This window comes from Mauremys reevesii, linkage group 17 (genome assembly GCF_016161935.1).
Source record: "Mauremys reevesii isolate NIE-2019 linkage group 17, ASM1616193v1, whole genome shotgun sequence".
Lineage (NCBI taxonomy): Eukaryota > Metazoa > Chordata > Testudines > Geoemydidae > Mauremys > Mauremys reevesii.
The window spans coordinates 5,244,379-5,271,878 of record NC_052639.1 but is presented as its reverse complement, the minus strand read 5'-3'; the positions used below and the strand labels follow the sequence as shown (position 1 = coordinate 5,271,878).

At 66.5% G+C, this 27,500-nt stretch overlaps 1 protein-coding gene across 2 annotated transcripts; it reads right to left on the bottom strand.

Annotated features, from left to right (window-relative positions):
- Window positions 1-443: 443 nt before the first annotated feature.
- Window positions 444-26,456, bottom strand: FAM171A2 (family with sequence similarity 171 member A2). 2 transcript variants are annotated; one of them, XM_039504164.1, is made up of 8 exons: window positions 26,218-26,456; window positions 12,818-13,045; window positions 11,148-11,240; window positions 9,880-10,038; window positions 9,620-9,796; window positions 5,554-5,670; window positions 4,534-4,660; window positions 444-4,137 (listed from the first exon to the last, which is right to left on the bottom strand). In XM_039504164.1, exons 1-8 carry the CDS (start codon window positions 26,345-26,347, stop codon window positions 2,622-2,624), a joined length of 2,547 nt encoding a protein of 848 aa, XP_039360098.1. In that variant the 5' UTR covers window positions 26,348-26,456; the 3' UTR covers window positions 444-2,621. The 2 variants fall into 2 exon arrangements, with proteins under 2 accessions (XP_039360098.1, XP_039360099.1); XM_039504165.1 differs by lacking the exon at window positions 26,218-26,456 and adding an exon at window positions 14,454-14,716 and having other exon boundaries at window positions 446-4,137.
- Between the last annotated feature and the right edge of the window lie 1,044 nt (window positions 26,457-27,500).

The window sequence follows — 27,500 nt, the reverse complement described above, 5'->3', positions numbered from 1 at the left end:
GGCTGAGCAGAATGGCACAAAACCACCTGCCAGCCTCCCCTGGGCAGCTGCCAGGGGTTACTCTGAGGCCAGCTTTGCTTTAATGTAAATGGGGTCAGAGTGGGGCAGGCTCAGCACCCAGCTGAGCTCCAGAGCAGCACGGCACAGCCCCCACCTGCTTCCCCTCCCAGCTGCACCCATCTCGGGGGGGGCTGCTTTGGCATTCCAGCAGCCCCTACAGCCTGGCCCATGTTGCTGCTAGGCAGGGGAAAGGAGCTGTCTGCACTGTGCGAGTGTCCCTCAAACCGGCTGGCCAGGCTGCTCTGCAGTGTGGGCCCAGCCCTGGCGCTAGCTAAAGAGCTGGGCCCGGAGGGGAACCTGGCCTGGCCTGGCACTGCCGGGCGACAGTCTCACAGCACCGCACACATAGAGGAACCAGCCAGACACGGGCAGGGATCGAAGGGTTTTATATATTAATGCCATTCTAGAGAACACGGGGGGGCTACAGGCCAAGCTGGCCCCGGCCTCGCTCCTTGGATAAAACGCGGGGGTTTCATGTGCAGCCCATGGGCCGGAGGGGGGTGCCAGGGCACAGATCCAGGCCAAGCTGCCCCTGGCCCTCTGGCTGCAGGAGGGTGACCAGGTTTGGGCACAGCTGCAGCTCTCCTCACCCCAAAGAGAACTTCAGCAAGTCCAAGCCTTTCACTGCTCCGTGGGTGGCAGGTGCAGGGCCTAGGCTCTGGGAACAAGCTGCTCTTGGGGGGTGGGGTGGGGGTGCTCGTGCTGTGGAGAATCACCTGGCAGGCCTGACCAAGTCCCCACCCCACCAAGGGGGAGGAGTTTCCCAAACTAGATCCCTGCAGCAGGCAGTTGCCAATCAAGCCTCGTGGTTGAGAGCAGGGCCCCTGCCTTGTGCTCTGGGGCACTGGAGGGAACTGGCTGGGATCAGCTGCCCCCGCCGGGTAACCCGGCCAGTGCCCCACCCCGCCATGCTGAGAGCTTTCGGGGAGCTGCCTGGCAGCTGTAGAACCATCTCCCCCTTGTCGAGCCTAGAGCATTAGTGGCCAGGAGTTCCACAGGCAACTGGTGCCCCAAAACGCACAGTTCCCCCGCAGGGGCGAGTGGAAATTGGACACAAACAGGCTCCAGGCCCCAGCCGAGCAGGCAGGAGTGACAGGGCAGCAGCACACGTAGGGCAAAAAGACACTAAGAGGTGAAAGTAAAAGCCACAGGTGGGTGTTTTATTCCCTAGGGATCCCCCCGCTGTGTCCCAGAGCCCCCGCTAGGGCCTGCCTGGGTGCAGAAGCCAACAGCAGCTGCTTCTCGGCCCAAGTGCAGCTGCACCCCACGGCCGCACTAGCAGGTGCCGCAGGAAGTGCCTTGAGAATGAAGCCCCCAGGGCCCTGCCCCACAGCCCAGGCCAGGGTATGGGGAGATCCTACACACCTGCTGAATCCCCTCCCCCTTATACAGGGTAGGGCTGGCTGAGCCCCTGGCCTTGGGGGGGAATCGCAGGCAGCGCCCAGGCTGCGTGGTGGGATGCTGCCACCCCCCAGCTGGGGAAAGCAGATTAGGCCCGAGGAGGATTTAGCCGGCTCTGCGCACACGGCCCAGCTGTGCCACTCGCCCTGCAGCGCAGGGCACAAAGGCACTTGGAGGAGAGGGTGGGGAGCTGAGTGCGGCTGGCACCGCGGGGCTCCAGGCAGCCCCAGGGTGTCAGAGATGCAGACAAAGGTCAGGCTCCACTGGCAGCCCCCATGTAGCCGCTGCCCCAGCGCCTGCTGCAGCCACCGGACTCTGGCAGGGCTGGGCTCTGCTTTGCCGCAGCTCAGGCTGCCCCCGGCGAGGTGTGGGGCTGCCCCCCCGGCCAGGCAGGTGCAGCTGGAGCTGGACAGCGAGGTGCCAGTCGGTGGGCCCCAGCCTCAGACATTCCACGCACCCTGGAGCTGGACAGACGCCAGCAGGGGCCGGGGGCTCTTAACCCCTTCCAGCCTGGTGTCATGGGGGAGGAGCAGCCGCAGTTTGTTCTGGCTCCGTGCTCTCCCTGGGGTTGGGGGGCTCCGCTTGGGCATCGCTTCCCTGGATGGTCTGCCCAGCCCCCCTGGAGTGTGCTTGGAAACGGGCTGGGCCAGGCTGCCCCAGGCCCTGCCCCCCACCCGCCTCAATCCCTTCACTCTGCCCGCTGGGCTCGGGCTGGCGGGGGCGGCTGCTGAGTCCTCAAGTCACCCCTCCCCCAGGGGGGCCCGGCATGCAGCAGCCCCGACAGATGGTCCTGGTGGTGGGGAGATCAGCCCCCTGCCCTGTCCTGCTGCCACAGCGTCTCCTCCCTGCTCTGGGCCGTCCCTCGAAAGGCAGGGGGGTGCGACGGACAGTGCCCGGCTGCAGGGGGGAGCAGGTCACTGGTTTTCCATCTGGACTGCCCTGGGGGTCAGTCCCACTGCCTCCCAGCATGGGTCCCCCCCTTCCCCTGCTCCCCCACAGAGCTCAGCCCTCAGGTGGAGGGGGGGGTCTTTGGGGTCCTGGTCTGGCGTTGCCCCCTGGTCACAGGGGCCTCCCCATCAGGCGCTGGCATCCAGCCCCGCCCCCTCCTCTGCCCCCCAGGGGCTGGCGCCGGCTCCAGGAGGGGGCGCAGGCCCCCCGTCTTACTTCACGTTGAAGACCATGAGCGGGCGCTCCTCGCGCTTCTGCCAGGGGCTCTTCCTGTCGTCCCCCTCGGCCGGGTCGGTCAGCTCGTCCTCAGGGCTGGTGGTGGAGTCCCGGCGCAGCTCGCTGGCGCTGCTGCGGGAGCTGGTGCCCCGGCTGCGGCCCCGGCGGGGGATGGTGGCGGCCCGGGCCTCGGCCGTCTCGTCCAGCAGGGGCGTCAGGGAGTTGTCCTCGGGGGAGCAGATGGCCGTGCGGCTCTCGCTGCTGCTCTGCTCGGGGTCGTCGGGGAAGGCCAGCTTGGAGTAGGTGGGGGGGGCGGGGGGCCGCTCCCGCTCCTCCTTGGCCCGCTTGTGGGGCTTGGCCTCGTGGACGTCCACGCCCGAGTCCAGGCTGGCGTCATTGCTCCGGCTCTTCTCGCTGCCCTGCAGGTCGATGTAGGAGTGGCGCACCTGGGAGGAGCGCCCGTCCAGCGAGACGAACCAGGCCCGCGGGTGGGGCTTCACCCCCAGTTCCAGCAGCTTCTTCTCCGTCAGCGCCTGCAGCTCCCCGTTCAGCTGGGCCATGGTGGACTCGTTGAACAGCACCGGGATGGTGACGGAGCCGCTGACCGAGGAGGAGTGCGCCCCCCAGCCCTTGCCCTCCGAGTCCTCGCCCTGCTGGTGCTGCAGCTGGAGCTGCTGCTGGAGGAGCTGCCGCTGCTGGTCCTGGGGCCCGAACTGGTGCGGGATGGTGATCCCGGCCTGGCCGGGCAGCCCCTCCATCTCGGGCTGGCTCTCCGCCGGGCCGGCCAGGGCCTGCTCCCCGGAGGGGTACTCCGACGCCAGGCGCATGTAGTGGGCCGGGATGACCAAGGTGGGCATGACGTTGCGGTACACGCTGTCCTTCATGTGGTCGATGGAGCCGCAGAAGATGAGCTGCCCCGGCTGGGTAAGCGAGGTGGGCCTGGCCAGGTGGTCCACGGACTGCGACAGCATGAAGTCGGGGGGCTTGGGCTCCCCCTTGTGGCCCACGTAGTGGTCAAAGGGGGGTGGCAGGGGCGGCGGGGAGGGCGGCTCCTGGAGGTAGGGCTTGCTCTCGTTCCTGGAGTGCTTCCGCGGCGGCTCGGCGCCCTTGTCCTCCACGCGCTGGTGGGAGAAGCTGCGCTTGTATTCCTCCAGCAAGGGGGGCTCCAGCGCGCCCGGGCCGTCCACGGAGCGCGCGGCCTTGAGCGAGAAGCTCTCCTCCTTGGGGGCACCCCGCTGGCTCAGCGTCTCCGTGGAGGCCTTGCTGACATGCCGCAGCTTGTGACGGAAGAACTCCTCGCGGGAGCTGCCCAGCTCGCGGGAGCTGGAGAAGGCCGACTTGAGGATGGGCGTGTGCGCGTCGGTGTCGCCAGCCGATGAGGCTGTCTCCAGGTGGCTGGTGCAGATCAGGTTGAGCTGGGACATGGAGGTGGCCTGGTCTCGCTTCGAGGCATCCAGCGGCCCAGACAGCTGCAGCTTCCTGTGCTGCTGTCGGGGTTTCAGGCACCTCCGCCTGGGGAGACAGGTCTCGGTTACCAGCTGCCTGCCGCAGGCTCCCTGGGCTAGTGCAGCAGAGCCGCCTGCCCCGAGGGAGGGAGCCAGGGCAGGGCAGGGGGCTGAGCCAGGCCTGGAGCTAGCCCCCGGCCCCACGTAGGGCACAGAGATCAAAAGTGGGAAGGGCCAGGAGGGTGCAAGCCAGGTTAGGGGGCTGGGCTCCTGCACCTATCCCCTCCCCCACTCCCCTGGTGCCAGCCACACAATGCCCACGGCTGCCACCCGCCGCTCCCTCCACCTGCCACGGCAGGGCAAGCTGGCCCCTCCAGCCACGCGCCACCCCCTGCTTCCACCAGAGCCCAGGCCCCCTGCAAAGGCCACGTCCCCTCGCCCAGCCAGTGGGCAGGAGCCTCACCTGCAGTAGTAGATGAGCAGACAGAGCAGACTCAGCACCAGCAGCGCCAGCGCCCCCAGGATGGTGAGCAGGAAGATGGTGTGGTACGTGGTGATGTCCTTCATCCCCGACGCCAGCGCCACCAGCCCTAGCAAGGCAGGCAGCAGTGGGTCAGAGACAGGCACTACCCCCGGGGCACAGCACCGCTCCTCCCCACCGGCCTGCCTGGCCGGCAGCTCCCAGCAATCAGCTGCTTCTGGAGGGCCAAGGCAAGGCGGGGCGAGCCGGGCAGGCGGCAGTAATGGGAACCTGGCCAGGACCTGCCGTCAGGACACCTGGGTTCTAGCCCCAGCTCCCGCCAACCTGTTCCTCCATTTCCCAATCCCTCTCGTCCTCTCTGGGGAGGGGCCTGTCCTGTGTCCGGAAGGACCCGGCTCTTGGCCAGAGCCTCGAGGCACTCCTGGCCCTGCCCTGCCCTGCCCGCTCTGTTCTTTGCCAGCACCCAACCCCCGCCCAGCGAGCAGCCGGCCGAGCACAGGCTCCCCATTTCCGGGGAGTCAGGCCAGCCAGGCACCGAGCAATGCCCAGGGCAGGGAGCTGCAGTCCCAGCTGCTGCCTGAGCAGCATCCGCAGCACCAAGATTCAGCCCAGCTGCTTCCTGGCGCCCTGCACTCCCTCCAGGGCTCCGGCCCCTCCCCCCACGGCAGCTGAGCTGTCCCCGGCCAGGCCCAAGGTCCACAGGGGCTGCCCGAGAGAGGCCCAGCACCGGGCCCCCCGCACCCTAGAGAAGCCCACAGGCCTAGAGCCATTGGGGTGTCGGCTGGCTCCAGTGACTGACCCACCCCGGGATTTTGTGGCCTGGGGGCTGCTCTGCCTGGGAGCCCACTGGAACAACGCCTGGGCTGGGAGGAGGGTCCAGGCCCGGCCTGCCCACGGGGCCCTGCTTTCTGCCTCCCCATGACTTGCTCTGCTGGCCAGAGGCTCCCTGCGGCTGGGGAGGGCTTTGGGCTCCTCCCCCTGAGGCTGGGGCGGCTGCTTCACCTGTGGTGGGGGAGGGCAGAGCAGCAGCCCAGTACCCCAGCTGGGGTGAGACGAACGTCCAGTACAGCTGGCGCCCCTCCTTCCTGATCAGCCCTGTCCCGTTTCGGAGCCACAGGCCTGGGGGGCGACAAAACAGAGTCAACCGAGCCGGGAGCAACCGGCCTCTCTGGCCCAGCATCCAGACACGATGGGACCACTGGCCCATCTCCCCTGCTAGTCGCGCACCCTCCCTGCTGGATCAGGCCCCGGCCCACCTCGCCCCACATCCCCCTTTCTGTCGTAATGTGTCCCGCCTCTGCCAATGGCCCCCAGCGGATGCTCCAGAGGAAGGAGTCCGGTTCCCTAGTCACCTCTGTCCTTGGGCCAGGGGTGGGGCAATTCCTGTCCCAGCCCGTGCCCTGGAGCATGAGGGTGAAGAGCCTTGCCAAGGGGAGTCCTTGCCCCATTATTGGAGCCAACAATATCCTGCAGCAGGGAGTTCCCCAGGATTACATCCTCTTTCCTTCAACCACTCATGGGCTCCTCAGGCCTCTCCTCCCCAAGGAACAAGCCCCACACAACGCTACCCCCCCCCCCCCGGATGGCGCTGGCTCACTAGGGAGTGGCAGGCTTCTCTCTGGGCCCCAGGCTAGAACTGAAGAGAAATTCAGTGGCAACACACTGATGGCAGGATGCTGAGCTGAGCCAAACTCAGACATGTGAAAAGCAGGAAATGCGACAGTAAGGCTCCCCATGTAACCTTAACTCTGCCCTCGTTCAGCAATGCCCTTCCCCACACCATCCCCCTGCCATGACTGGAGCCCACGAAGGCTCACCCAGAGCCCAGTTCCTGGAAAGGACACACCATGGGCCCAACCCCAGCGCCACCTGGCAGCCTCAGATGAGTCCCTGCGTGCCCTGAGCCATCACCTCCCGACCACGGGCACCTGCCACGGCCCCCTCACTGCAGACAGCAGCCGTTCAAAGAGCCTCTGCCCTGCTACCCGCCGCCAAAGGAGCAGTGCAGCCTGTGCCCTGGATATGCCCGGGCACCACTCCCCTGTGCTCCCAGCTCTGTCCCACACCTCACACACAGGCCAGCTGCAGCCTGCGCCACGCACTGCAGGGGCACCTAGCCCACCACTGCCGCCAGCTGGCTCCTGTCCCCCCCGAGAACACAGGGAACGGGGCACGGCCTGCGGGACAGGGAGGGGGCTCAGACCCCACCAGATCTGGGCACACGCATGGGAGGGGAGAATGTGGGGCTGACAGAAGCCTCTACCCCAACTCTCCCGCAGGCTCCCTACCACTCACCCCACACCCCTTCCCATTCTCCCACCCCTCCAGGCCCCCTAGCTTCCCTCCCTCGCTGCAGCCTCAAACCTCTCTCTCCCCACACCAATGCCCCCAATCCCCCCTCCTCCCAGGAAGCAGCCACGCATCTCATTTGCCCCCAAAGACTCTGATTCCATCCCCCAAACTAAACCTGCCCCCCAGGACTCACACACCATTTCGACCTGCTGCCCTCAGCCCCAAAAAACCTTTTGCCTGAGGCGAGGGGCTGGGATTCACTCCTCCTGGGGTGTGTTTATTGAAGGGGGGTTCGCAGCCATCACTCTCAGCCAGCTCTGGCACTGGCACAGCTCCGGTAACAGCACAAGGCTGCAGAAGGCAACTGGTTTGGAACTCAGGAACCCCTTGGTCAAATGACGGCCAATCTGGATCACTCATGCTACCCCCCTCCCAGGCGGCCCCCTCAATTCCAAAGCATCTGGGTTGAGAGCAGGACAGAGCATGTAAAAAGATGGGAGTGGGAATCTCTAGCTGCTTTTCTGTCTGGGCACCCACGTAGTGTAAAAACGTACATCCGTGTAACTCCTCTTCTCAGCTCGGGCCCCCAAAGATTTCAGGGGGCCATGCACCCCCCAGTAACCCTCGATGGACAGAGACTGCTCCAATCCACAGTCACGGCAACAGTTTGGTTTATCCGAGGTGTAGGGGGGAGTAATATCTCCAGCCCCCCAACTCAGATGACTCCAAACCTGGGTCACCAGCCCCACCATGTCCCCTCCAGAGGCACCAGATTTCCAGCAATCCCACTGTGTCGGTTTTAGAGAACTTAGAAAGATCAATTGTGAACCAGCTGTCTCGACGCCACCACGCCCGTCTCGGAGCTGATAGCTGGCCCGAAAGCCAGCACGGCACTCAATGCGGGATCCATGTTCATTAACAGCCTCCCCTGACACCCAGCTCTACCCCAGCTCTAACACCCCGGCGTGCCCCAGCTCCGCTAACGCCCCGGCGTCCCGCCCCGGCGTCCCCCAGCTCCGCTAACGCCCCGGCGTCCCGCCCCGGCGTCCCCCAGCTCCGCTAATGCCCCGGTGTCCCCCAGCTCCGCTAACGCCCCGGCGTCCCGCCCCGGCGTCCCCAGCTCGCTGCGCCCGGCGTCCCGCCCGGCGTCCCCAGCTCCGCTAATGCCCAGCGTCCCCAGCTCCGCTAACGCCCGGCGTCCCACCAGCGTCCCCTGCTCCGCTAACACCCCGGCGTCCCCCAGCTCCGCTAACGCCCCGGCGTCCCGCCCCAGCGTCCCCCAGCTCCGCTAACGCCCCGGCGTCCCGCCCCGCCGACCCCCAGCTCCGCTAACGCCCCGGTGTCCCCCAGCTCCGCTAACGCCCCGGCGTGCCCCAGCTCCGCTAACGCCCCGGCGTCCCCCAGCTCCGCTAACGCCCCGGCGTCCCGCCCCGGCGTCCCCCAGCTCCGCTAACGCCCCGGCGTCCCGCCCCGGCGTCCCCCAGCTCCGCTAACGCCCCGGTGTCCCCCAGCTCCGCTAACGCCCCGGCGTCCCGCCCGGCGTCCCCAGCTCGCTAACGCCCGGTGTCCTGCCCGCCGACCCCTGCTCCGCTAACGCCCCGGCGTCCCGCCCAGCGTCCCCAGCTCCACTAACGCCCGGCGTCCCGCCCGCCGACCCCAGCTCCGCTAACGCCCGGTGTCCCCAGCTCCGCTGCGCCCGGCGTCCCGCCCGGCGTCCCCCTGCTCCGCTAACGCCCCGGCGTCCCGCCCCGCCGACCCCCAGCACCGCGAACGCCCCGGCGTCCCGCCCCCCCGACCCCCAGCTCCGCTCACGCCCCGGCATCCCGCCCTGCCGACCCCCTGCTCCGCTAACGCCCTGGCATCCCGCCCTGCCGACCCCCGGCTCCGCTCACTCCCCGGCGTCCTGCCCAGAGTCTCCCCCGCAATCCCGCAGCCCCCTACCGACTCCCAGCGCTGCCATTCTCCCACGAGCCTGGAGCCTAATGGTGCTTTATGGCCACTGAGGCAGTTTCATGGCGCTGCCAGTGGAGGTGCCCTGTGGCCACATGGCGGGAGGGGGCTGGTGTGCGGAGCAGGGCTGAGAGCAGCCGGCCCATGGGCGAGACACTCTCTGTGCCCCTATCTTAATTCAATGGGATCCCAACACTGGGCCCTCACCCCCAAGCCAGCAGTGTCTCCTGGGGCGGGAAAGGCAGCGTCAGTCTGACACCTGCCATCCCCAAGCCCCCCGTCACATGCAGACGTGGCACCGCCCACTGGCTGGACCCCTCCATGCTGAAACGCTGGCACAGAGCCAGAGGGGATCCCCAGTACCTCCTCCAGCCAATGACTGGGAGCCACGCAGAGACTCCGCAAATTCACCACGTACATGGGTCCCCCAAACCTCCAGGGCACCCAGCCTGGCCCTGGCCCTGCCCCCCCCCAACCCCCAGATCAACGGGGCGCCCAGCCTGGCCCTGCCCCCCCAACCCCCAGATCAACGGGGAGCCCAGCCTGGCCCTGCCCCCCCCAACCCCCAGATCAACGGGGCGCCCAGCCTGGCCCTGCCCCCCCAACCTCCAGATCAACTGGGGGCCCAGCCTGGCCCTGCCCCCCCCAACCCCCAGATCAACGGGGGGCCCAGCCTGGCCCTGCCCCCCCAACCCCCAGATACACGGGGCGCCCAGCCTGGCCCTGCCCCCAGCCCCAGATCAACGGGCGCCCAGCCTGGCCCTGCCCCAACCCCAGATCAACGGGGCGCCCAGCCTGGCCCTGCCCCCAGCCCACTGGCCCTTACCGCTCTTGCTGTCGAACCTCCAGGCTGGCACGCTGGTGGCCGCGGTGGCGCTGGTGTCGGGAGGCAGCGGGATGGACAGGTGCACGGGGCCCGACAGCTGCACCTCAGTGCCATTGCCCGTGAAGAGGTGGACGCTGACGGCCGCGATGGGAAGCAGCTCCAGCCAGGTGCTGTTGGCTGGAAGGAGAGGGGGCCGTCAGAGGGGCTCACTGCTCCCCACCCCGACCCCTGCTCCCCCCAGCCCCTCCCTCGCCCCATACCGCTGCCGTTGCTGTCAGCCCCGATGAAGGAGGGGAAGCCCCGCATGTCGTGGGCCCCGCTGGCGGCCGTCAGGGAGGCGGAGAGCTGGCTGTAGGTGGAGCTGCGGGGCAGGCGGGCCGCCTTGCGCTGGAACTGCACCCACGGCTGGCTCTTGGCCCCTGCAACAACGACGGACGTGAGGCCGGAGCCTCGGCAGGACCCCAGGGTGCCCTGGGCCTGAGCTAGCCTCATGGGCTCCATCGCAACCCACACACACAGGGCCGAGATGGCAGCCTCTCCCGCCCCTCCTGTGCGCGTGCCCCTCACCGCATGGCAGGGGATTCCTCACTGTCCCTGCCTCGCTGAAGGGACCCAGCCTCTCGCCCCAGCGACCTGTCCAGGGCTTCTCCCCCAAGTCCCCAATGGGGTCCACACGGAGATCTGCCAAAGCACAAGGGGCCCTCCAGCACCGGGGGCCAGACTCCAGCCTCTGCCCGGACTGTGACGATGGCAGGCGGGCGGGTGGGTGGCAGGCAGCTTGCCCTCCAAGGGGCGGCAGACAGGCCGCTCACATGCTTCGGGCATCTCACCGGCTGCAGTGGCCGTTCCCTGAACCCCAGCCAGCCAGGCAAGGGAATCCAGGTCCCCGCCAGCCAGACAGGCCCTGACAGTCGCCTCTCGCCCGGCCTGTTGCAATGACAGCCTGAGCCATGGTGGCACTCGTCCCAGCACGCAGGTGAGACTACAAAGGCACCTCCCGGCCCCAGAGCTCCTGGCCACGCACCCCTGGAGGGCACGTCCGCCCTCCAGCGAGAGGGTAGCAGGGGCACACAGGCTATCGCCCGCCACAGCTCCGACACCAATGTCACTGGGGGCTTAAAATCAATCATGTCCCTTCCCAGAGCCCTCCCTGCCGCCTCTGGGCTGCGTGGGGGGGGACATGGGCAGGCCAGGCACTGGCTGAGGGCCACAGCGTCCCAAGCCACCGGGCCCATATGCCCCACCTGCTGCCCCCGAGGGTAAAGCCCAGATGGGCAGGTTCAGACCCCCACAGGCTCTCCCCAGGGGCCCCAGCTCCCCAGCACAAGGCCAGGGGGAGCAGGTAACATTTGGTGCTGCAGCACCTCTCCCTGGTGAATCCTGGAGGCAGGCGGGGTCTCTCCCATTGGCCAGGCAGAGGGGCAGTGGTACAGCAAGGAATAGAACCCAGGTGTCCTGGCTCCCCATCACCTGCTCTAACCACAGCCCCCCACGCACAGGGGAGGGGCTGGGGGGTCACGGGCCTCACCTGGTGATCCCAGCAAGATCTGCACCAAGTCCTCATAGAGGATGAGGGTGGCGGGCCGCTCCGGGAGCAGATACAGGCTGACAGAGGCATACACTGCAGAGGGACCGGACAGACACAGGGTGCATGAGCAGCAGGCGAGAGGCACGGGGCACAGCAGCTGCAACGCAGGGGGCAGGGCAGCGGGGGAATGCACTGGGAATGGAGCATGTGCTGCGGCGGGGAGGGGAGCCTGGCACCCACCCATGGAGCAGGGAAGTTGGCTCAGAGCAGACACCTGGCAGGACATCGCTAATGACCCTGGCACAGAGCTGGATGGGCAGCTGGGGGGACAAGCAGGGGAGCCAGGAGCCATGCGCTGTTCGCTACTCCAGCCCCTCCCGGCAGGGGGCGCTGTGGGCAGCGGGGCAGGGTGCTGGCTGGAGGGGGAGCTCCCAGGTACCCCAGCCCCAAGCCACCGTGCGGCCAGGCTGGGAACTGAGGCTGGGTCTCAGGTCGCAGCCCAGCCCACATGGCTGCAGTCTGAGGGGCTGGGGTGGGACATGGGCTGGAGAGAGGGAAGCCCCCGTCAGTCACATCACGGGACAGACACAGCCCAAAGGAAAAGCAGCCTCCCCGCAAAACAGGGGTGCCACAGCCAACCCCTCACAGTGCAGGGCCTCTCCTGGGGTGACCCCCGTCACACTCCTCCAGCTCTTCCTAAAATAACCCAGGGCACAGCAGCTGGGGGGGGATCTGTATAAATAGCCCAGCTGTGCTGGGAGGGCTGGGGGTGGAGCAGGGAGGGCGTCAGACAGATGGGAGGGGTAGCTGTGCCCAGGAATTACGCTGCCCCAGATACCCCTCACACTCCTCCCCCTGCCCCACAAACACCTCCCCATGCCTCTTCCCAGCTGCGCACACATCCCCACCCCCACTGCCCCCCACATGCACTCCAGCCCCTGGCCATGCACCTCCTCCCCCCATGCACACACCACTCCACTGCTCCCCCCACGGTCCCTCCCACGTGCACACGCAGAGCTGCAGCTGAGGGCACTGATGCCCGGGTGAGGTCAGCCCACTGCCTGCAGTAAAGTCACCCTATCGACCCCATCTGCGCCTCCGCAGCGAGCGGCCCCACAACGCCAGCCTGTCTGCGCCTGCGGGCAGCCGCTGCTTGGCACAGTGCCCAGGCTAATGCTGACCCCCCCCAGCCCTGATCGGGAAGGGATCTGCACTGGAGACAGGACGGGGGTCCCAGACACCACCACAGGGATGGGGGGGCACCCACCCACAGCACCTGCAGGTGTCAGGAACTGGAAACTACTCCCCCGCCCCTGCAGCTCTTCCCCTCCTCCAGAGCCCCACACTGGGAGCAGGTCTCTGCCCCCCCAGCCCCGTGCCCTCCCCAGCGGGTGTGTCTGCCCCTCCTACCCCCATCAGCCCCTCCCAGCTGCCGTATTATTAACCTGGTGCCAGCCCTGACCCCCCCAGTCCAATACACCCCATACAGCCCAGGGGCTGGATGTGCCCACTGCCCCCCTCCTCCCTCTGTTGGCTGGGGGTGGGGAGAGCCAGCTAAGGGCCTGTCTCCAAATCCCGGGCTATCTGCAAACGACCAGCCCACTGAGGGAGTGTCCCCAAGCTCCCCAATGCCCGGTGCCCAGCACGGGGCCGCAGCAGGCAGCACTCACATGGCAGCTTGTCGACCCGCCAGGGCACAGAGTTGGTGACGAAGCCGCGCTTGGCGGCCGTGACCAGGATCCAGGTGCCCAGGCGGTAGCTGACGGGCAGCATCCCGACGCCCTCATGGTCCGTGGAGCCTGAGGCCAGTGACGTCTGGTTCCCATACACTTCCACAGCAGCCTGGGCCAGCGGGGAGAGGTCGCTGTTCTCATACACCTGGACTTTGATCAGCACCTCTGGGGAGGGGGAGAGGGGTTAGGGGGGCCAGGCCTCTGTCACAATATCTGGGCCCCCACCCCCCAAGTCATACCCAGCCCCCACCCCACCCAGCTCCAAGCACAGGCCAGAACCCCCGCTAGAGAGAAGCCAAAGGGTGGCCAGGCCAGGGGAACCCCACTGTGCCAGCCCCACCAGCAGCACCTCCGCTGGGGCTGCCCCGGGTGTGGACGGTACGTCCCTGCCAGCCCTCCCCAGGCCAGGGGGGTGCAGCAGCACTCAGCCCCTGGCCAGCGTCAGCCAAGAGGGGAAAGAAGCAGCAGGCCCTGGCAAGGCAGCATGGCCCAGCGGATCCCCAATACTCTCTACAGACCGGACCCTGGATGGATCAGAAGGACCTGGGCCCAGGGCGGCGCGAGCTCCCAGGGTGCCCATGCAGCAGCAGACGCCCCATGGAAACTCAGCACTTTCAGGGCCCCCCAGCAGCAGGAGCAGCCTTGGAGCCACAGGGAGGCTGGTGCCTCCAGCCCTGCCCGCCTGGCTCTGGACCCCAGCCCTCACGGTGGGCAGGGGGCCCCATGAGCTGCCTGGACCAGGGCTGCCACCCTCAGCCTCGCGGGCTCCATGGCTGGAATCCCCTCTGCTGCAGGGATGGCACAGAGTGGCTGGGATAGAGCCGGGGTGCCCAGGGGGGTCCCACCAGGGCCCGGACGGCTCGCCAGGCTGGGCTGCTAGGAGCTGGACACAAGGTGCCCTCGGGTTTGGCTCAGCCCATGGTACACATGGGTCTGCATTTCAAATGGCCCCAGCTGCTGGGGGTCCCCGTGGTCCCCGTGCAGAGTCAGGCTCTGAGCACAGATCGTTTGGGGAGGGGCTGGGTTTCGAAGACACACGAATCTGTGCAAGCGAGAGGTGCCAGGTCGGCAGCTGTCCCGCTGGGGAGAACAGGAGAGGTCCGTGCCCATCCCCCACTGGCTGTTTTATTAGTGCCATGATGCTTTGCTATGGGCACTGCCCGCAGCGACTGGATACATAACCTGCCTCACGTCCCAGGACCACCCCAGTGCCCGCTGGGCTCGCTCTGCGCTCTATACGCCCCATGCACTGGGGGCTGGCTTTAAACTGAGGCTCTGTGACTCCCAGGGCACTGTGCCAAGTGCAGGATTCACACCCCTTCCTCCCGTGCTGTGCCATCCACCCCAGCGCGCGGGGGGAGGGGAGGGCTCTGTGGGGACTCTGGCCCTGGGACTTCTGGTTCTGCCAATGCAGGACCCAAGCCACCAGGACAGAGCGGGTGCAGATTCCCTCTCCGGACGGGCTCCGGGTTTGAGCACGGCTGCCCCCTTCCCAGCTCCCGTGGCCAGCTGGGGCCATTTGAAGGGCCCTGGAAATGCTCAGTGAACCAGCCAAGCCGAAGCTCTACCGTACCCGCTGCGGAGCTACGTCAGGGCCTTGGCAGAGCTGGGCACACAGACCAGAGCCCACTCCGGCCCCTTCGCTAACACCACGGGTGCTGCTCTCTGGCCCCGCTCCCAAGCAGCCTGCAAGGTGGCTTTCGGGGCCTGCCACCCTCTGCATGCACAGTCGCATCTCTAGAGCCGGCTTCCCAGCACAGCCCCCTCCGCCCCGGTGATTTTCCGGCTGCAGCCCTCAGCCTCAGGCAGCCGGCCCAGGTTTCCGAGAGCCAGTTCCCATCACCCTGGCAACACCATTCACACCCTGGCTAGGCTCTGCGAGTGGGGCACTGGACTGATGGCACGGCGCTCAGCACGGCCTCTCCCCCATTAAGCAGGCCGGCACTGCTGCCAGGGGTTGCCATGGCAGCCACAGGGTAGCGGCAGGCTCCTGTCTGGGGGGCCCTGGCTCCCCTCCCCCGAGCCCCTGTGCCAGCGTCCTGCAGCAATGCGCCCGCCGAGTGGGGGGATCAGCCAGCCCCAGTCTCCAGCGAGGGGCAGATGCCCGCAACATGGGGTCCTGGACTGCAAACCCCCAGTCTCGGCCCAGCCCCACACCCCAGGAGCTCGCACCACCAGGGCTCGGTGTCAATGAGGGGCCTGTTCTGCCCAGACCCACCATACTCCCCGCAAGCTGCCCTGCCAGGGTGGGAGGGAGCCAATCGCTGGCATTGGGTGGGTGCAGGAGCCCCGAGGAGCCCGTACGGCCCCAGGGACGAAGCAGTGACCCGTCCAGCAGCTGCCCCAGCCTGCAGCACTGTCCCAGCCCAGGCTCCTGGCAGGACCATTTCTGGAACGTTTCAATCCATCCCAAAACCAAACCAAACCAAACCCACAGCACAGTGAGGCCCGGCTGTGACCTGGAGTGTGGCACCCACCCACCCCCCCCGCCAGTAAACCCAACAGCGGCTGTGTTATTGAGAGATGCAAGACTGGCCACTCAGCAGTGCCCCGTTTCAGACGTCCCGTTGGCATCCCAGGGCCAGGAGTGGCCTAGTGGTTAGTGCAAGGAGCTGGGAGCCAGGCTTGCTGGCTTCTAAGTGCCGCATTCAGGGACAGGAGTGTGCTCTGGGGGCTAGAGCAGCAGACCAGGAAGCAGGATTCCTGGGCTCTACCCAGCTCTGTACTGGGTGACCTTGGGCAGTCACGGCCCAGCTCTGCGCCTCCGTTTCCCCATCTGTCAAAGCAGAATAACACTGGCCCACCCTGGGAGGGGCTTAGGCTGAAATAGCTACTTTGCAAAGTGCTCTGCATTCCTAAGGGAAGTGGCTAGAGTCAGGACCCAGGGTCCCTTGGTCCCACGCCCCCCGGGTCCCTTGGTCCCACGCCCCCCAGGAAATTACCAGAACACACGGGGGGCTCTCCACCTGCTCACACTAACCAGCACCTGGGAGGCTGAGCCCCCGTCTCTGGATCAGAGCCTGGCACCTTGGCACCCATCCCAGCCTGCGATCGACAAGCCCCAGCCTCCCCTCATGCCCCGAGCATGGCATTGATCGACGCCCGCCTCTCCCAGCCACGGGGCCTGGACGTGAGGGCATTCACGCCCCCCTCGCCTGGGCTCACAGCCCTCTGGCTTATGGGGGCCAAATGCCAATCGATTAATACACATGCCAGGAACACACAGGGCCCCCAGCCCCCCCTTAACACAACCTGTGCTGGCTCGTGCTGCAGGGACCTCCACAAAGCCCCCGGCCCAGCTTGCAGAGCCCCACAGCCCCTCGGACTCAGAGTGGGAGGAATCAGCCCACCCCATGGCTGGATGCCGGCACTGGCACATTCAGACAGCAAAACGTGCCCCTAATTTCAGCAGTGCCTGTCACCAGCCAGGCCCCACGCACTGAGGGTGGGATTTTCGCCCTCGGGCCATTGTTAAACCTGGTCAAGATGTTCTTCTGCGCAATGTGCTCCGGGGGCTTTCGGGGCAGGTCTCCAGCCTGCACTAGCCAGGAGCTCACACTGGGCAATCTCCGAACCATGCTGCTACGACACTGTGGCATAGGGTCAGCCAGCCCCAACATTTCTGGGATCCGCCCATTTTAATTGGGTGACCCTGTGGCCCCCACATGTTTGCACCTGGGGAGGTTTGAGGCCTGGGAAAAGCCCTTTCACCCCAACGCACCAAGGGGGGGCTGGAAGCCAGGACCCCTGGGTTCTCTCCCCAGCTCTGGGAGGGGGCAGGGTCTAGTGGGTTAGAGCCAGGGAGGCAGGGGGCGGCTGCGAGTCAGGACTCCTGGGTTCTCTCCCCAGCTCTGGGAGGGGGCAGGGTCTAGTGGGTTAGAGCCAGGGAGTGGCTGCGAGTCAGGACTCCTGGGTTCTCTCCCCAGCTCTGGGAGGGGGCAGGGTCTAGTGGGTTAGAGCCAGGGGGCGGCTGCGAGTCAGGACTCCTGGGTTCTCTCCCCAGCTCTGGGAGGGGGCAGGGTCTAGTGGGTTAGAGCCAGGGAGGCAGGGGGCGGCTGCGAGTCAGGACTCCTGGGTTCTCTCCCCAGCTCTGGGAGGGGGCAGGGTCTAGTGGGTTAGAGCCAGGGAGCGGCTATGAGTCAGGACTCCTGGGTTCTCTCCCCAGCTCTGGGAGGGGGCAGGGTCTAGTGGGTTAGAGCCAGGGAGGCAGGGGGCGGCTGCGACTCAGGACTCCTGGGTTCTCTCCCCAGCTCTGGGAGGCTGGGAGTGGGGACCCCGAGTTGTATTCCTGGCTCTAGGGAAGGGTGGTGTCTAGCAGTCAGAGCTAGGGGCTGACAGCACCACGATGTCCAACACTGCGGAGGCGTCTGTAACCAACCCCAGGCCAGTCTGTGGACCAGCTGTGAGCCCTGCTTGCCCGGGAAAGCCCCTGGCCTCCAGCCGAACTTGCTGCAAAGCCAGATTCTCTCGGCAGCGCAGCATCCTGGGCTCCACGCGCCTCTCAGCCGCCCAGGGACCTCGAGCTCCAAAGGCCAGAGCCCACGCTGGGCGCAGGGAACAACAGGAACCTAGACCCGGGGCAGGGGAACAGTCCCTTGAGGGGCAGCAGACAGCGCACCTAGAACCCAGCCCCCCACGCCAGCCAGCCTGTGGTGTCTGGGCCCAGATGTTCCCCAGATGGCTGGGCCGTTCAACACCAGGAATTCTAAGCAGCTGGTGCTAGTGACACATCCCGTCAGCCGGGGCCTGGGGCAGCCGCGCCCGAGGAGGCGCCGGGGCTCCCTCACCCCCCTGCATACCAGGAACAGCCGGCCACATTGCAAAGGCGGGGTGGGCTGGGGGCCGGTGGCTGGAACGTCCTGCAGTCGCGTATCACACCCAGGCCCCGCGGCAGCTGTCAATTGCCCAGGCACCAGCTCAGCCAGTGGTGTGAGGAGCGGGTCACTCACTGAGTGAGCAGATCCCGAGGGGAGGGGGGTCTCAGCCCCAGGGCTGTGCCCGGCATAACCCACCAGGCAGGGCTCCCATCAAACCCACTCGTCAGTTACAGCCACAGCCTGTGAACGCTCCGCAGCCCCCCCCCCCCGAACCACCCCCCTCAGCACAGGCTCATCGCGCTGCTGGGTTCCCGAAGGACCAAGCCCATCCCCCATTGCCAGCGGCCCCAGCCCCACTCCTGCTGGGATGAGCCTGCACCCTGGGGGGGGGGGGGCAGGGGTTGGCAATTGTCCCCCACACACACACTTCATCACTCGCTTGGCGCTTCCTCCCCTGCGCCGTCTGGCCCCTCCTGAAGGGTGAAACGGGCAAAGCCCAGGGACCTCCTCCCAAAATGGCCCTTTGCGGGTGCCTCCCCGCTCCGAGCCCTGCTCCAGCTCTCACTAGCCCCACCGCACGATGGGGAAACTGAGGTTCAGGGAGGGGGCGTGGCAAAGGCTGGGAGAACCCAGGAATTGTGCCTCCCTCTCCTGCACCCCACCGCCCCGGCTCCCCATGCCCCCCACTGCCCTCCTGCCAGACTAGGGTCCGGGAAATCCACCCTTGGGGGTGGCCTGTACCCCAACACTGCAGCCCCAGACTGCGCCACCCACCAGCCTGCCTGGAGCCCGGGCTCAGGCCTGCTTTGCAGAGCGAGGCAGTGCCAGTCCCTGGGGGTCCTGCCCCCGAACTCAGTGCTGCGTCCCCAGAGCACCACTGCCCTAAGGCCAAGCCGCACTGCAGCCCCTCTCCCCAAGCCAAATCTCCCCCACCCCCCTCCACGCCCCCTTGGCTCCCCCAGAGCCACCTGAGCACGAGACTGATCCCCAGCCTCTCACCATCCCCCTGCGACAGCCCAACACGGGGCTGCCCCGAGGAACAGGCTGGGCAAAAACCCAACAGCGTCGAACAACGGCAGCTAAGAACGGCTTTATGCTGCGGCCAGACTGGGGCCCAGGCACTGCACAGACACCGCGGGAGAACGCAGAGGAGCCCCAGCAAACAGACAAGGCAGAACCAAGGTGAGAGACGGAAGCGTCAGCTGTACAGATGCTGCCCGGGTTACGCAAACCTGACTTACACAAATCCGCACTTATGGAAAAAGTTCTGTAAGCTTTTTTTTCTTTTTGGGGGGGGGCGGGGGGGGTAATTGTCGGGTATACGTTCCCAACTCACGCAAAATTCGACTTACGCAAGGCGTTCTGAAACGGAATGCTTGCGTAAGTCGGGGAGCGTCTGTAGTAGGAAAATTGAGGCACGGGAAGATTAAGGCCAGAATTTTCACAAGCTCAGCACCCAAAATGCACCCCAGGTGCTGAGCCTTTAAAAATCCAGCCCTATGGGACATGGTGCCAGCAAGCAGGACATAGATTCCTGACCTCCTGAGTCCAGCCCAGTGCCTTCCCACACCCCTTCTTATCCTTCCCCACCCCCAGCAGGTCCCCACAGATCTGCTGTCGGCCCCTAAAAGTAACACAGCCGAGTCACAAGCTGCACATCTATCGACTGAGCCCTGGCAGAGAGGGACCCACCCCCTGGGATCCCCCGTGTGCTTTGCTGACTGAGAAGCCCTACAGCAAAGGAGGGGCCAAAGGCCCATTTGGAAGGCGACCTGGGCGTTCACAGGGTCCCCCAGTTCCAGTTACGCCACCCCAACGGCAGAACCAACGAGCTGAGACCGAAGGAGGAGACTGCAGCTGGATGAACTGCTGTGCAACAGGCAGTGGCTGGGCTCCACCCCAGAGATGCTGCATTTCAGCACATGCATGAGGACCAGGGCAGACAGAATATTGTGTGCAGTTCTGGTCTCCCATGTTTAAGAAGGATGAATTCAAACTGGAACAGGTTCAGAGACGGGCTACTAGGATGATCCAAGGAATGGAAAACCTGCCTTATGAAAGGAGACTCAAGGAGCTTGGCTTGTTTAGCCTAACCAAAAGAAGGTTGAGGGGGGATATGATTGCTCTTTATAAATATATCAGAGGGATTAATATTAGGGAGGGAGAGGAATTATTTAAGCTTAGTACCAATGTGGACACAAGAACAAATGGATATAAACTGGACACTAGGAAGTTTAGACTTGAAATTAGACAAAGGTTTCTAACCATTAGAGGAGTAAAGTTCTGGAACAGCCTTCCAAGGGGAGCAGTGGGGACAAAAGACATATCTGGCTTCAAGACTAAGCTTGATAAGTTTATGGAGGGGATGGTATGATGGGATAGCCTAATTATGGCAATTAATTTGGCAGTTGATCTTTGATTATCAGCAGGTAAGTATGGCCAGTGGTCTGGGATGGGATGTTAGATGGGTTGGGATCTGAGTTACTACAGAGAATTCTTTCCTGGGTTCTGGCTGGTGAGTCTTGCCCTCATGCTCGGGGTTTAACTGATCGCCATATTTGGGGTCAGGAAGGAATTTTCCTCCAGGGCAGATTGGCAGAGGCCCTGGAGTTTTTTCACCTTCCTCTGCAGCGTGGGGCACAGGTCACTTGCTGGAGGATTCTCTGCAGCTTGAAGTCTTCAAACCATGATTTGAGGACTTCAATAACTCAGACATAGGCTAGGGGTTTGTTATGGGAGTGGGTGAGATTCTGTGGCCTGCGTTGTGCAGGAGGTCAGACTAGATGATCATAATGGTCCCTTCTGACCTTAAAGTCTATGAGAGCACGCAGAGCATCTCCCCAGAAGGAAGCCATCCTCAGGGGAGCATCCAGGCAGAAACTTCACCCATGTGGGGAGACTGGCCCTGGATCCCAGCTTTCAGCACCCCCAGCCGGCCGGGCGATAGCCCATCACAGCCCAGAAACTGCCAGCCCTGCCCCATGTAGCATCTCCACCCCCAGATCTTAGAACATGGCACCTCAGTGGAGAAGAATCATTTCACAGGGTGGGAAACCGAGGCACAGAGCGGTGGGGACCCATCTGAGGTCACCCAGTGTGCTGGTTGAAGGGTCAGAAACGGGCCCCAGGAGCACTGATGACCAGCTCCATGTTCAATCTACCTGGTCACGATTGGCCGGATACACAGAGCATCACTGAAATGCAGCCACCTCTGGTGCAGAGCGCAGCTGCTGACAGACATGCTGCCAAGGGCTGGGCAAATACATTTGGACCCAGCAGAACAACGTGGTTTTGAAATTCAGGTTGGAACGTGAGCTGCTGAGCGGAGGGCAGACCTCCCCGCAACACAGGCAGTACAGTCCCCCCCCACCCCAAAGTCACCCCCCAACCTCCTCTCACTAGGGCCAAAGGGACCCACTCCCTTGGCATGGGGAGTCCAAGCAGCCTTCCCGCTCCCGCCTGGACTGCTTACAGTCAGGGCTGGGGGGCTCCGGGCCCCTCCCCCCAGGGAATGTAACCCCGCCTGGCACGCAGCCTTAGGGGCATTTCCTGCTGCTCTGGCCCCCCCAGTGGGATGAGTTGGCCCAGGGCAGAACCGGGGGGCCCCACCGTGGGGGGCTCTATTGAGACACCAGATGTGGCCCCCGCACAATGGCCACAGCCCCTGCCACCCTCCATGGGGCTGGGCCCCAGCTCCTCTGCCCCCTTTCACAGCAACTGCTGCAGCTTCCGCAGGAGGGGGGTGGGCAGAGGAGCCGGCGCCATGGCAACCGAGGGAGATTTCCAGGCAAGCCCCGTTTGGAGCCTCTCCTAACGGAGCAGGAGGCAGAGCCCCTCCCCCGTCCGCTCCGAGTGCAGATCCCCCCCCCACACACACACACACTGCATGACCCCCCCAGATCCCGGGGACCAGCAGGGTCTGGATTCAAAGAACCCTGCCCCCACCCTCTGCAAACAGGCTGGGCGTTGGGGAGGGGAGGGCAGAGAAGGGGGAGGTGGGTACCTGGGGGGGGAGGGCAGAGAAGGGGAGGTGGGTACCTGGGGAGAGGGCAGAGAAGGGGAGGTGGGTACCCGGGGCGGGAGGGCAGAGAAGGGGAGGTGGGTACTGGGGAGGGGAGGGCAAAGAAGGGGGAGGTGGAGTACGGGGAGAGGGCAGAGAAGGGGAGGTGGGTACCGGCGGGGGGGAGGGCAGAGAAGGGGAGGTGGGTACCCGGGGCGGGAGGGGACAGGGAAGGGGGAGGTGGGTACCCAGGGCGGGAGGGGACAGGGACGGGGGAGGTGGGTACCCGGGGGGAAGAGGGCAGAGAGGGTGGAGGTGGGTACCCGGGGCGGGAGGGGCAGAGAAGGGGAGGTGGGTACCCGGGGCGGGAGGGGCAGAGAAGGGAGGTGGGTACCCGGGGCAGGAGGGTAACCGGGGCAGGAGGGGGCAGAGAAGGGGAGGTGGGTACCCGGGGAGGGGCCAGAGAAGGGGAGGTGGATACCCGGGGAGGGCCAGAGAAGGGGAGGTAGGTACCCGGGGGAGGGGCCAGAGAAGGGGAGGTGGGTAACCGGGGCAGGAGGGGGCAGAGAAGGGGAGTGGGTACCCGGGGCAGGAGGGGGCAGAGAAGGGGAGGTGGGTACCCGGGAGGGGGCAGAGAAGGGGAGGTGGGTACCGGGGAGGGGGCAGAGAAGGGGGAGTGGGTACCCGGGGCCGGAGGGGGCAGAGAAGGGGGAGTGGGTACCCGGGGCAGGAGGGGCAGAGAAGGGGAGTGGGTACCCGGCGGAAGGGGGCAGAGAAGGGGAGGTGGGTACCAGGGGAGGGCAGAGAAGGGGAGGTGGGTACCCGGAGGGGACTGGGCAGAGAAGGGGAGGTGGGTACCCGGAGGGGAGAGGGCAGAGAAGGGGAGGTGGGTACCCGGAGGAGGGGCAGAGAAGGGGAGGTGGATACCCGGGGGAGAGGGCAGAGAAGGGGAGGTGGGTACCCGGGGAGGGGGCAGAGAAGGGGAGGTGGGTACCCGGGGGAGAGGGCAGATAGGGGAGTGGGTACCCGGGGGAGAGGGCAGATAGGGGGAGTGGGTACCCGGGGGGAGAGGGCAGAGAAGGGGGAGGTGGGTACCCGGGGGGAGGGGGCAGAGAAGGGGGAGTGGGTACCCGGGGGGGGGGCAGATAGGGGAAGGACAGGAGAGGAGCTTTATTCCCACCCATCCACATCTCTCCTGCCCATTCACAGGCCTGTGTCACCCCCAAATACAGCAGCTTCCTCCACCTGCCACGTGGCACTTCCCTTGCTGCCGCCCCCCCTTGCTGCCCTCCAGGGCCAAGCCCCCTCCCCAGCATCCCGGGTGCTACCAAAAGCCCTAACCGGGTCCTGGCAGCAGAGAGGCTGAGTGCACCGGGGGGCAGACGCAGGCTGCAGGGCCAGAAGGAGGGGTGGGTCTCCCCTTCCACCAGCCGGGGGGGGGTTTAATTCTCCCCTCTCCCAATCCCGGGGCTGGATTCATACCCACAGCTCAGCCTGGGCCCCAGCCCAACCACAGAACAAAGGGACCCAGGCGTCCAGGCAATACCCTCCTCCCAGGCGCCCGCAGAAGATCAGGCCAGGCCCATCCCCAAAGGGGGAACGAGCCCCAACCCACCCCCACAGGGATGCCAAGCACAGAATCCGCCCCCGCTGCCAGGCCCAGCGCCCCCCGCAGGAGGGGCACAAAGCGCTTGGCAAACCCTCAGCTCCACCTCAACCCCCAGAGCAGGAGGGGAGCTACTGACAGCTGGGGAGAATGAGGTGCAAGGAGTGAGCGAAGCCTGGAGCCCAGGAGTCCTGACTCCCAACTGCTCAACAGAGCCCCCCCCAAGCCAGCCCAGGAAGCCAGGGTCCCCTGCTCCAGCCCAGGGCAGGGCTGTGCCCAGGACACCCACTAGCCCTGCCCCAGCCACACGCTTAGCGGGGCTGGTCCCAGGCCTTCCTGCCACTGTGCGGCACATTGAGCCGATGCCCGGGGAGCCAGCGGCGGGGCCCCAGCCTCCATCCCCGCCCTGCCAGGTCACAGCCTCTCTGCCCTGCAGCCAAGGCACCCGCCTCCCCGTGCCCTGGGCCAGCTCTGCAGGAGAACCCCAACCTCGGCTCCACCCCTCTGAGCCCCAGCAGGAGGGGAAGCAGGCAGGGATGGTGCTGGCCAGGGGGGTACAGGGGAGCCTGGGGAGCATGGAAGTGGGGGTGCAGGACCGACGTGCAGGCACCTCGCCCTACAGAGGCTCTGCCTGGCTCAGCAGGGGCATGTCCAAGTTGGCTGGGGGCTCCATCCTCCAGCACCGGGCACCAGCCCTGCAGGGTCAGCATGTGCCATGATCCGGGATGGTGACCCCTCTGCCAATCACATGGGGCCCCTCCCCTCCCCCCAGCATTGGGACAGACTCCCTAAAGCCCAACCCCACTTCAGGGGCAGGGGGTCGCGGCCCCTGCGGGGCTCTGGACCCCGGCCCTGCTCAGCTCTGCCAGGCCTGACCCTGCCTTTGCTGCCCCATCACCAAGGCCTCCAGGCTAACGCTGCCAGGAAGAGGGACGCTGGGCACCTGCCAGCGCCAGCAGCCCCACCTCACTGGCGCAGCTCCACCAGCCGGGACCTGCGCCAAGCGGAAGGAGCCCAAACCTCTGCAGCACAGGACAGATGGCAGGGGATGATCCTGCCCCCCGGCTGCAAGTGGCCAAGGAGCCAATTCCCCAGCTTGGGCCCCCAGCCCCAGCCTCTTTCCCGGCCCACCACCATCTTTGTTCCAGCCACAGCCACTTGTGTCCTCCTGGAGAAGGATCCTGGGGCTTTAATGGAGCTGCTGCTAGGAAACCGGCTCTAAGCCCGGCAGGACTTGGCAGCACCTGGCTCTTGGGCCTGTCTGCACATGGCCCCTCAAAAGCCAGCTCCAACCTCCCAGGGCTTTACCGTGTAGGGGATGGACAGGGACAGATGTGTAGCGGCTGACGGATAGACAGGGGTGTGTGCAGGGGACAGACAGGCGGACAGGGGTGTGTGCAGGGGACAGACAGGCGGACAGGGGTGTGTGCAGGGGGACAGACAGGCGGACAGGGGTGTGTGCAGGGGGACAGCTGGACGGACAGAAGGGTGCATAGGGGGACAGACAGACTGCGGCACGTGAACAGGGACAGACAGGCGGACAGAGGGGCGTGTGAACGGGGACAGACAGGCGGACAGAGGGGCGTGTGAACGGGGACAGACAGGCGGAGAGAGGGGCGTGCAGGGGACAGACAGGCGGACAGAGGGGCGTGCAGGGGACAGACAGGCGGACAGAGGGGTGTGCAGGGGACAGACAGGCGGACAGAGGGGCGTGCAGGGGACAGACAGGCGGACAGAGGGGCGTGTGAACGGGGACAGACAGGCGGACAGAGGGGCGTGTGAACGGGGACAGACAGGCGGACAGAGGGGCGTGTGCATCGGGCACGAGGGGGACAGACAGACAGGCAGATATTTGACAAAGATCGGATCAATCAGGACAATTGGGATAATTCCCCCCCCCCCCGTACAGGGGGTGTCAGGGCCCAGCAGCCGGGGGGCGGAGCCGGGGACCCCATCTGGCACCGAGGCGCTGTCTCCGGCAGACAATGGTGCCATAAAAATAGCGCCGCAAAGGGAGAGAAAAACAAGGGGGGGAGGGGTCCGCCCCGACTCCCCCCCGCCCGTGCGTACCGGGTCCACTGGCTCCCCGAGCCCCAGCCCCCCATGAACGGCCCCTGCCCCAAAGCAGAAAGAGATGCGGGCACCAAATCTGCAAACCCCGCCCCGCGAGGGAAAAGGGGTTAACCCGCCAGTGGGGGGCTGGAGCGGCGGGGGGAGGGGCTGCGGGGTGACGGGGAGGCCCGGGATGGGGGGATGCTTCCAAATCGGCCAGACGTGTCAATCTGACCTGATTCCAGCCTGAGACACCCCCCAGGTCCCGCGGCCCCCCTGCAGGGACCCCAGAGCCCCCCAGTTCCCGCAGCCCCCCTGCAGGGACCCCCAGAGCCCCCCCAGTTCCCGCGGCCTTCCCGCAGGGACCCCCAGAGCCCCCCCAGTTCCCGCAGCCTCCTGCAGGGACCCCAGAGCCCCAGTTCCCGCGGCCTTCCCGCAGGGACCCCCAGAGCCCCCCCAGTTCCCGCGGCCTCCCTGCAGGGACCCCCAGAGCCCCCCCCCAGTTCCCGCGGCCTCCCTGCAGGGACCCCCAGAGCCCCAGTTCCTGGCCTCCTGCAGGGACCCCAGAGCCCCAGTTCCTGGCCTTCCCGCAGGGACCCCAGAGCCCCCCAGTTCCCGCAGCCTCCCTGCAGGGACCCCCAGAGCCCCCCCCAGGACCCGCGGCCTCCCGGCAGGGACCCCCAGACCCCCCAGGACCCGCAGCCCGGGGCGCTGGGGCAATGTGCACCGTGGGGTGCTGACAGCCACTGACCCAAACTGCAAACCCTGCATGGGCTGGAACCTGCTCAAGCCTCCGGTTCCAGCCCCCCGCGCTGCAGGGCCCCCCAGCCCCCCGTGGGGACCCCCAGCCCCGGCCGCTCACCCTGCGGGCTGGGCGGCTCCCCCGGAGACTTGCCCGGCGCGGGCCAGATGTTCCCCGCGAGCAGCAGCAGCAGCGGGAGGCAGCGGTCGCGGCGCCGGGGCGGCATCGTGGGAGCCGGAGCCCGCAGCATCCGCCCGGCGGGCGCTACCCGCCCATGGGCCCGGCCCGGCCCCGCGCAGAGACACGGCCCCGGCCGCCGCCGCCCGGCTCCTGGTGGGTGGGACCCGGCTCCGGATCCGCTCCGGCGCGATTGTTCCAGCACCGCACCGCGCCGCCCCCTCCCCTGCCCGGCGGGGCCAGCCCGAGCGGCCGGGCTCCCTCTGCCGGGGCTCCGCGGCACGGCCGCTCTGCCCCCTCCCTCCCCGCTCCCCGGCTCCCCCCAGATCCCCCCCCCCGCTCCGCCCCCCGCCCCCTCCCCGGCTCCCCCAGATCCCCCTCCCCGCTCCGCCCCCTCCCTGGCTCCCCCAGATCCCCCTCCCCAGCTCCGCCCCCGCCTCGGCTCCCCCAGATCCCCTCCCCGGCTCCGCCAGCCCCTCCCAGCTCCGCCCCTCCCTGGCTCCCCAGATTCCCCTGGTTCCGCCAGCCTCCGGCGGCCCTTCCCGGCTCCGGCCCCTGCCCCTTCCCCGGCTCCCCCCCCCTGGCTTCCCCCTCCCCACCCAGTCACTTCTCCCATTCAGTCCCAGCCCCCTCCCCAGCTCCCCCCAACACCTGGCTCCCTCCAGCTCCCCCTCCACACCTCCTCCCTCTTCTCCCCAGCTGGGCCCGGCTCCCGATCTGGCCCTGTTTGTGTCCCAGGTGCTGGCTCTGCCTGTGGTGCCAGGCGCTGCACAGACACCAGAGCTCCCAGGCTCAGCAGCCAGGACCAGGGCCAGCTCTACTGGTTTTGCCGCCCCAAGCAGTGCACCGAATTGCCGCTGCGGGCAGTTGAACCTAGAAGCTGCTGCCGAATTGCCGCCGCGGCGACGCAAACACACGTGCTGCCCTAATGGCCCACGGACTGTCCCCGCCGTCCGCGATGGCAATTCGGCCGCTGCTTGGGGGCAAACACACCCGGCCTGCCGCCCCTTGCAGATTGGCGGCCCGAGCAGCTGCTTGGATGCTGGGGCCTGGAGCCGGCCCTGGCCAGGACACAGGTGGGTCTCTTCCCAGGGCAGCGGCCCCCAGCCCCTCCTGACTCCCAGGCCGGCCCTCCCCTTGCCCAGACGGACCCCGGCCTCCCCCACCCCCCCTCCTCTCACCCCCATTCCCCAGGTCAGGCTGAGGCCTGTGGGCAGGGGCTGCGG

What these genes read in the sequence shown, in the direction of transcription:
- FAM171A2 (XM_039504164.1), bottom strand. Translation starts at nt 26,347, where the DNA reads ATGCTGCGGGCTCCGGCTCCCACGATGCCGCCCCGGCGCCGCGACCGC. An exon ending in GCGGGTCGACAAGCTGCCAT is followed by an intron (nt 11,241 to 12,817) that starts GTGAGTGCTGCC and finishes GTCCCTCTGCAG; the next exon opens with TGTATGCCTCTGTCAGCCTG. An exon ending in CTGCTCATCTACTACTGCAG is followed by an intron (nt 4,138 to 4,533) that starts GTGAGGCTCCTG and finishes CTGTCTCCCCAG; the next exon opens with GCGGAGGTGCCTGAAACCCC.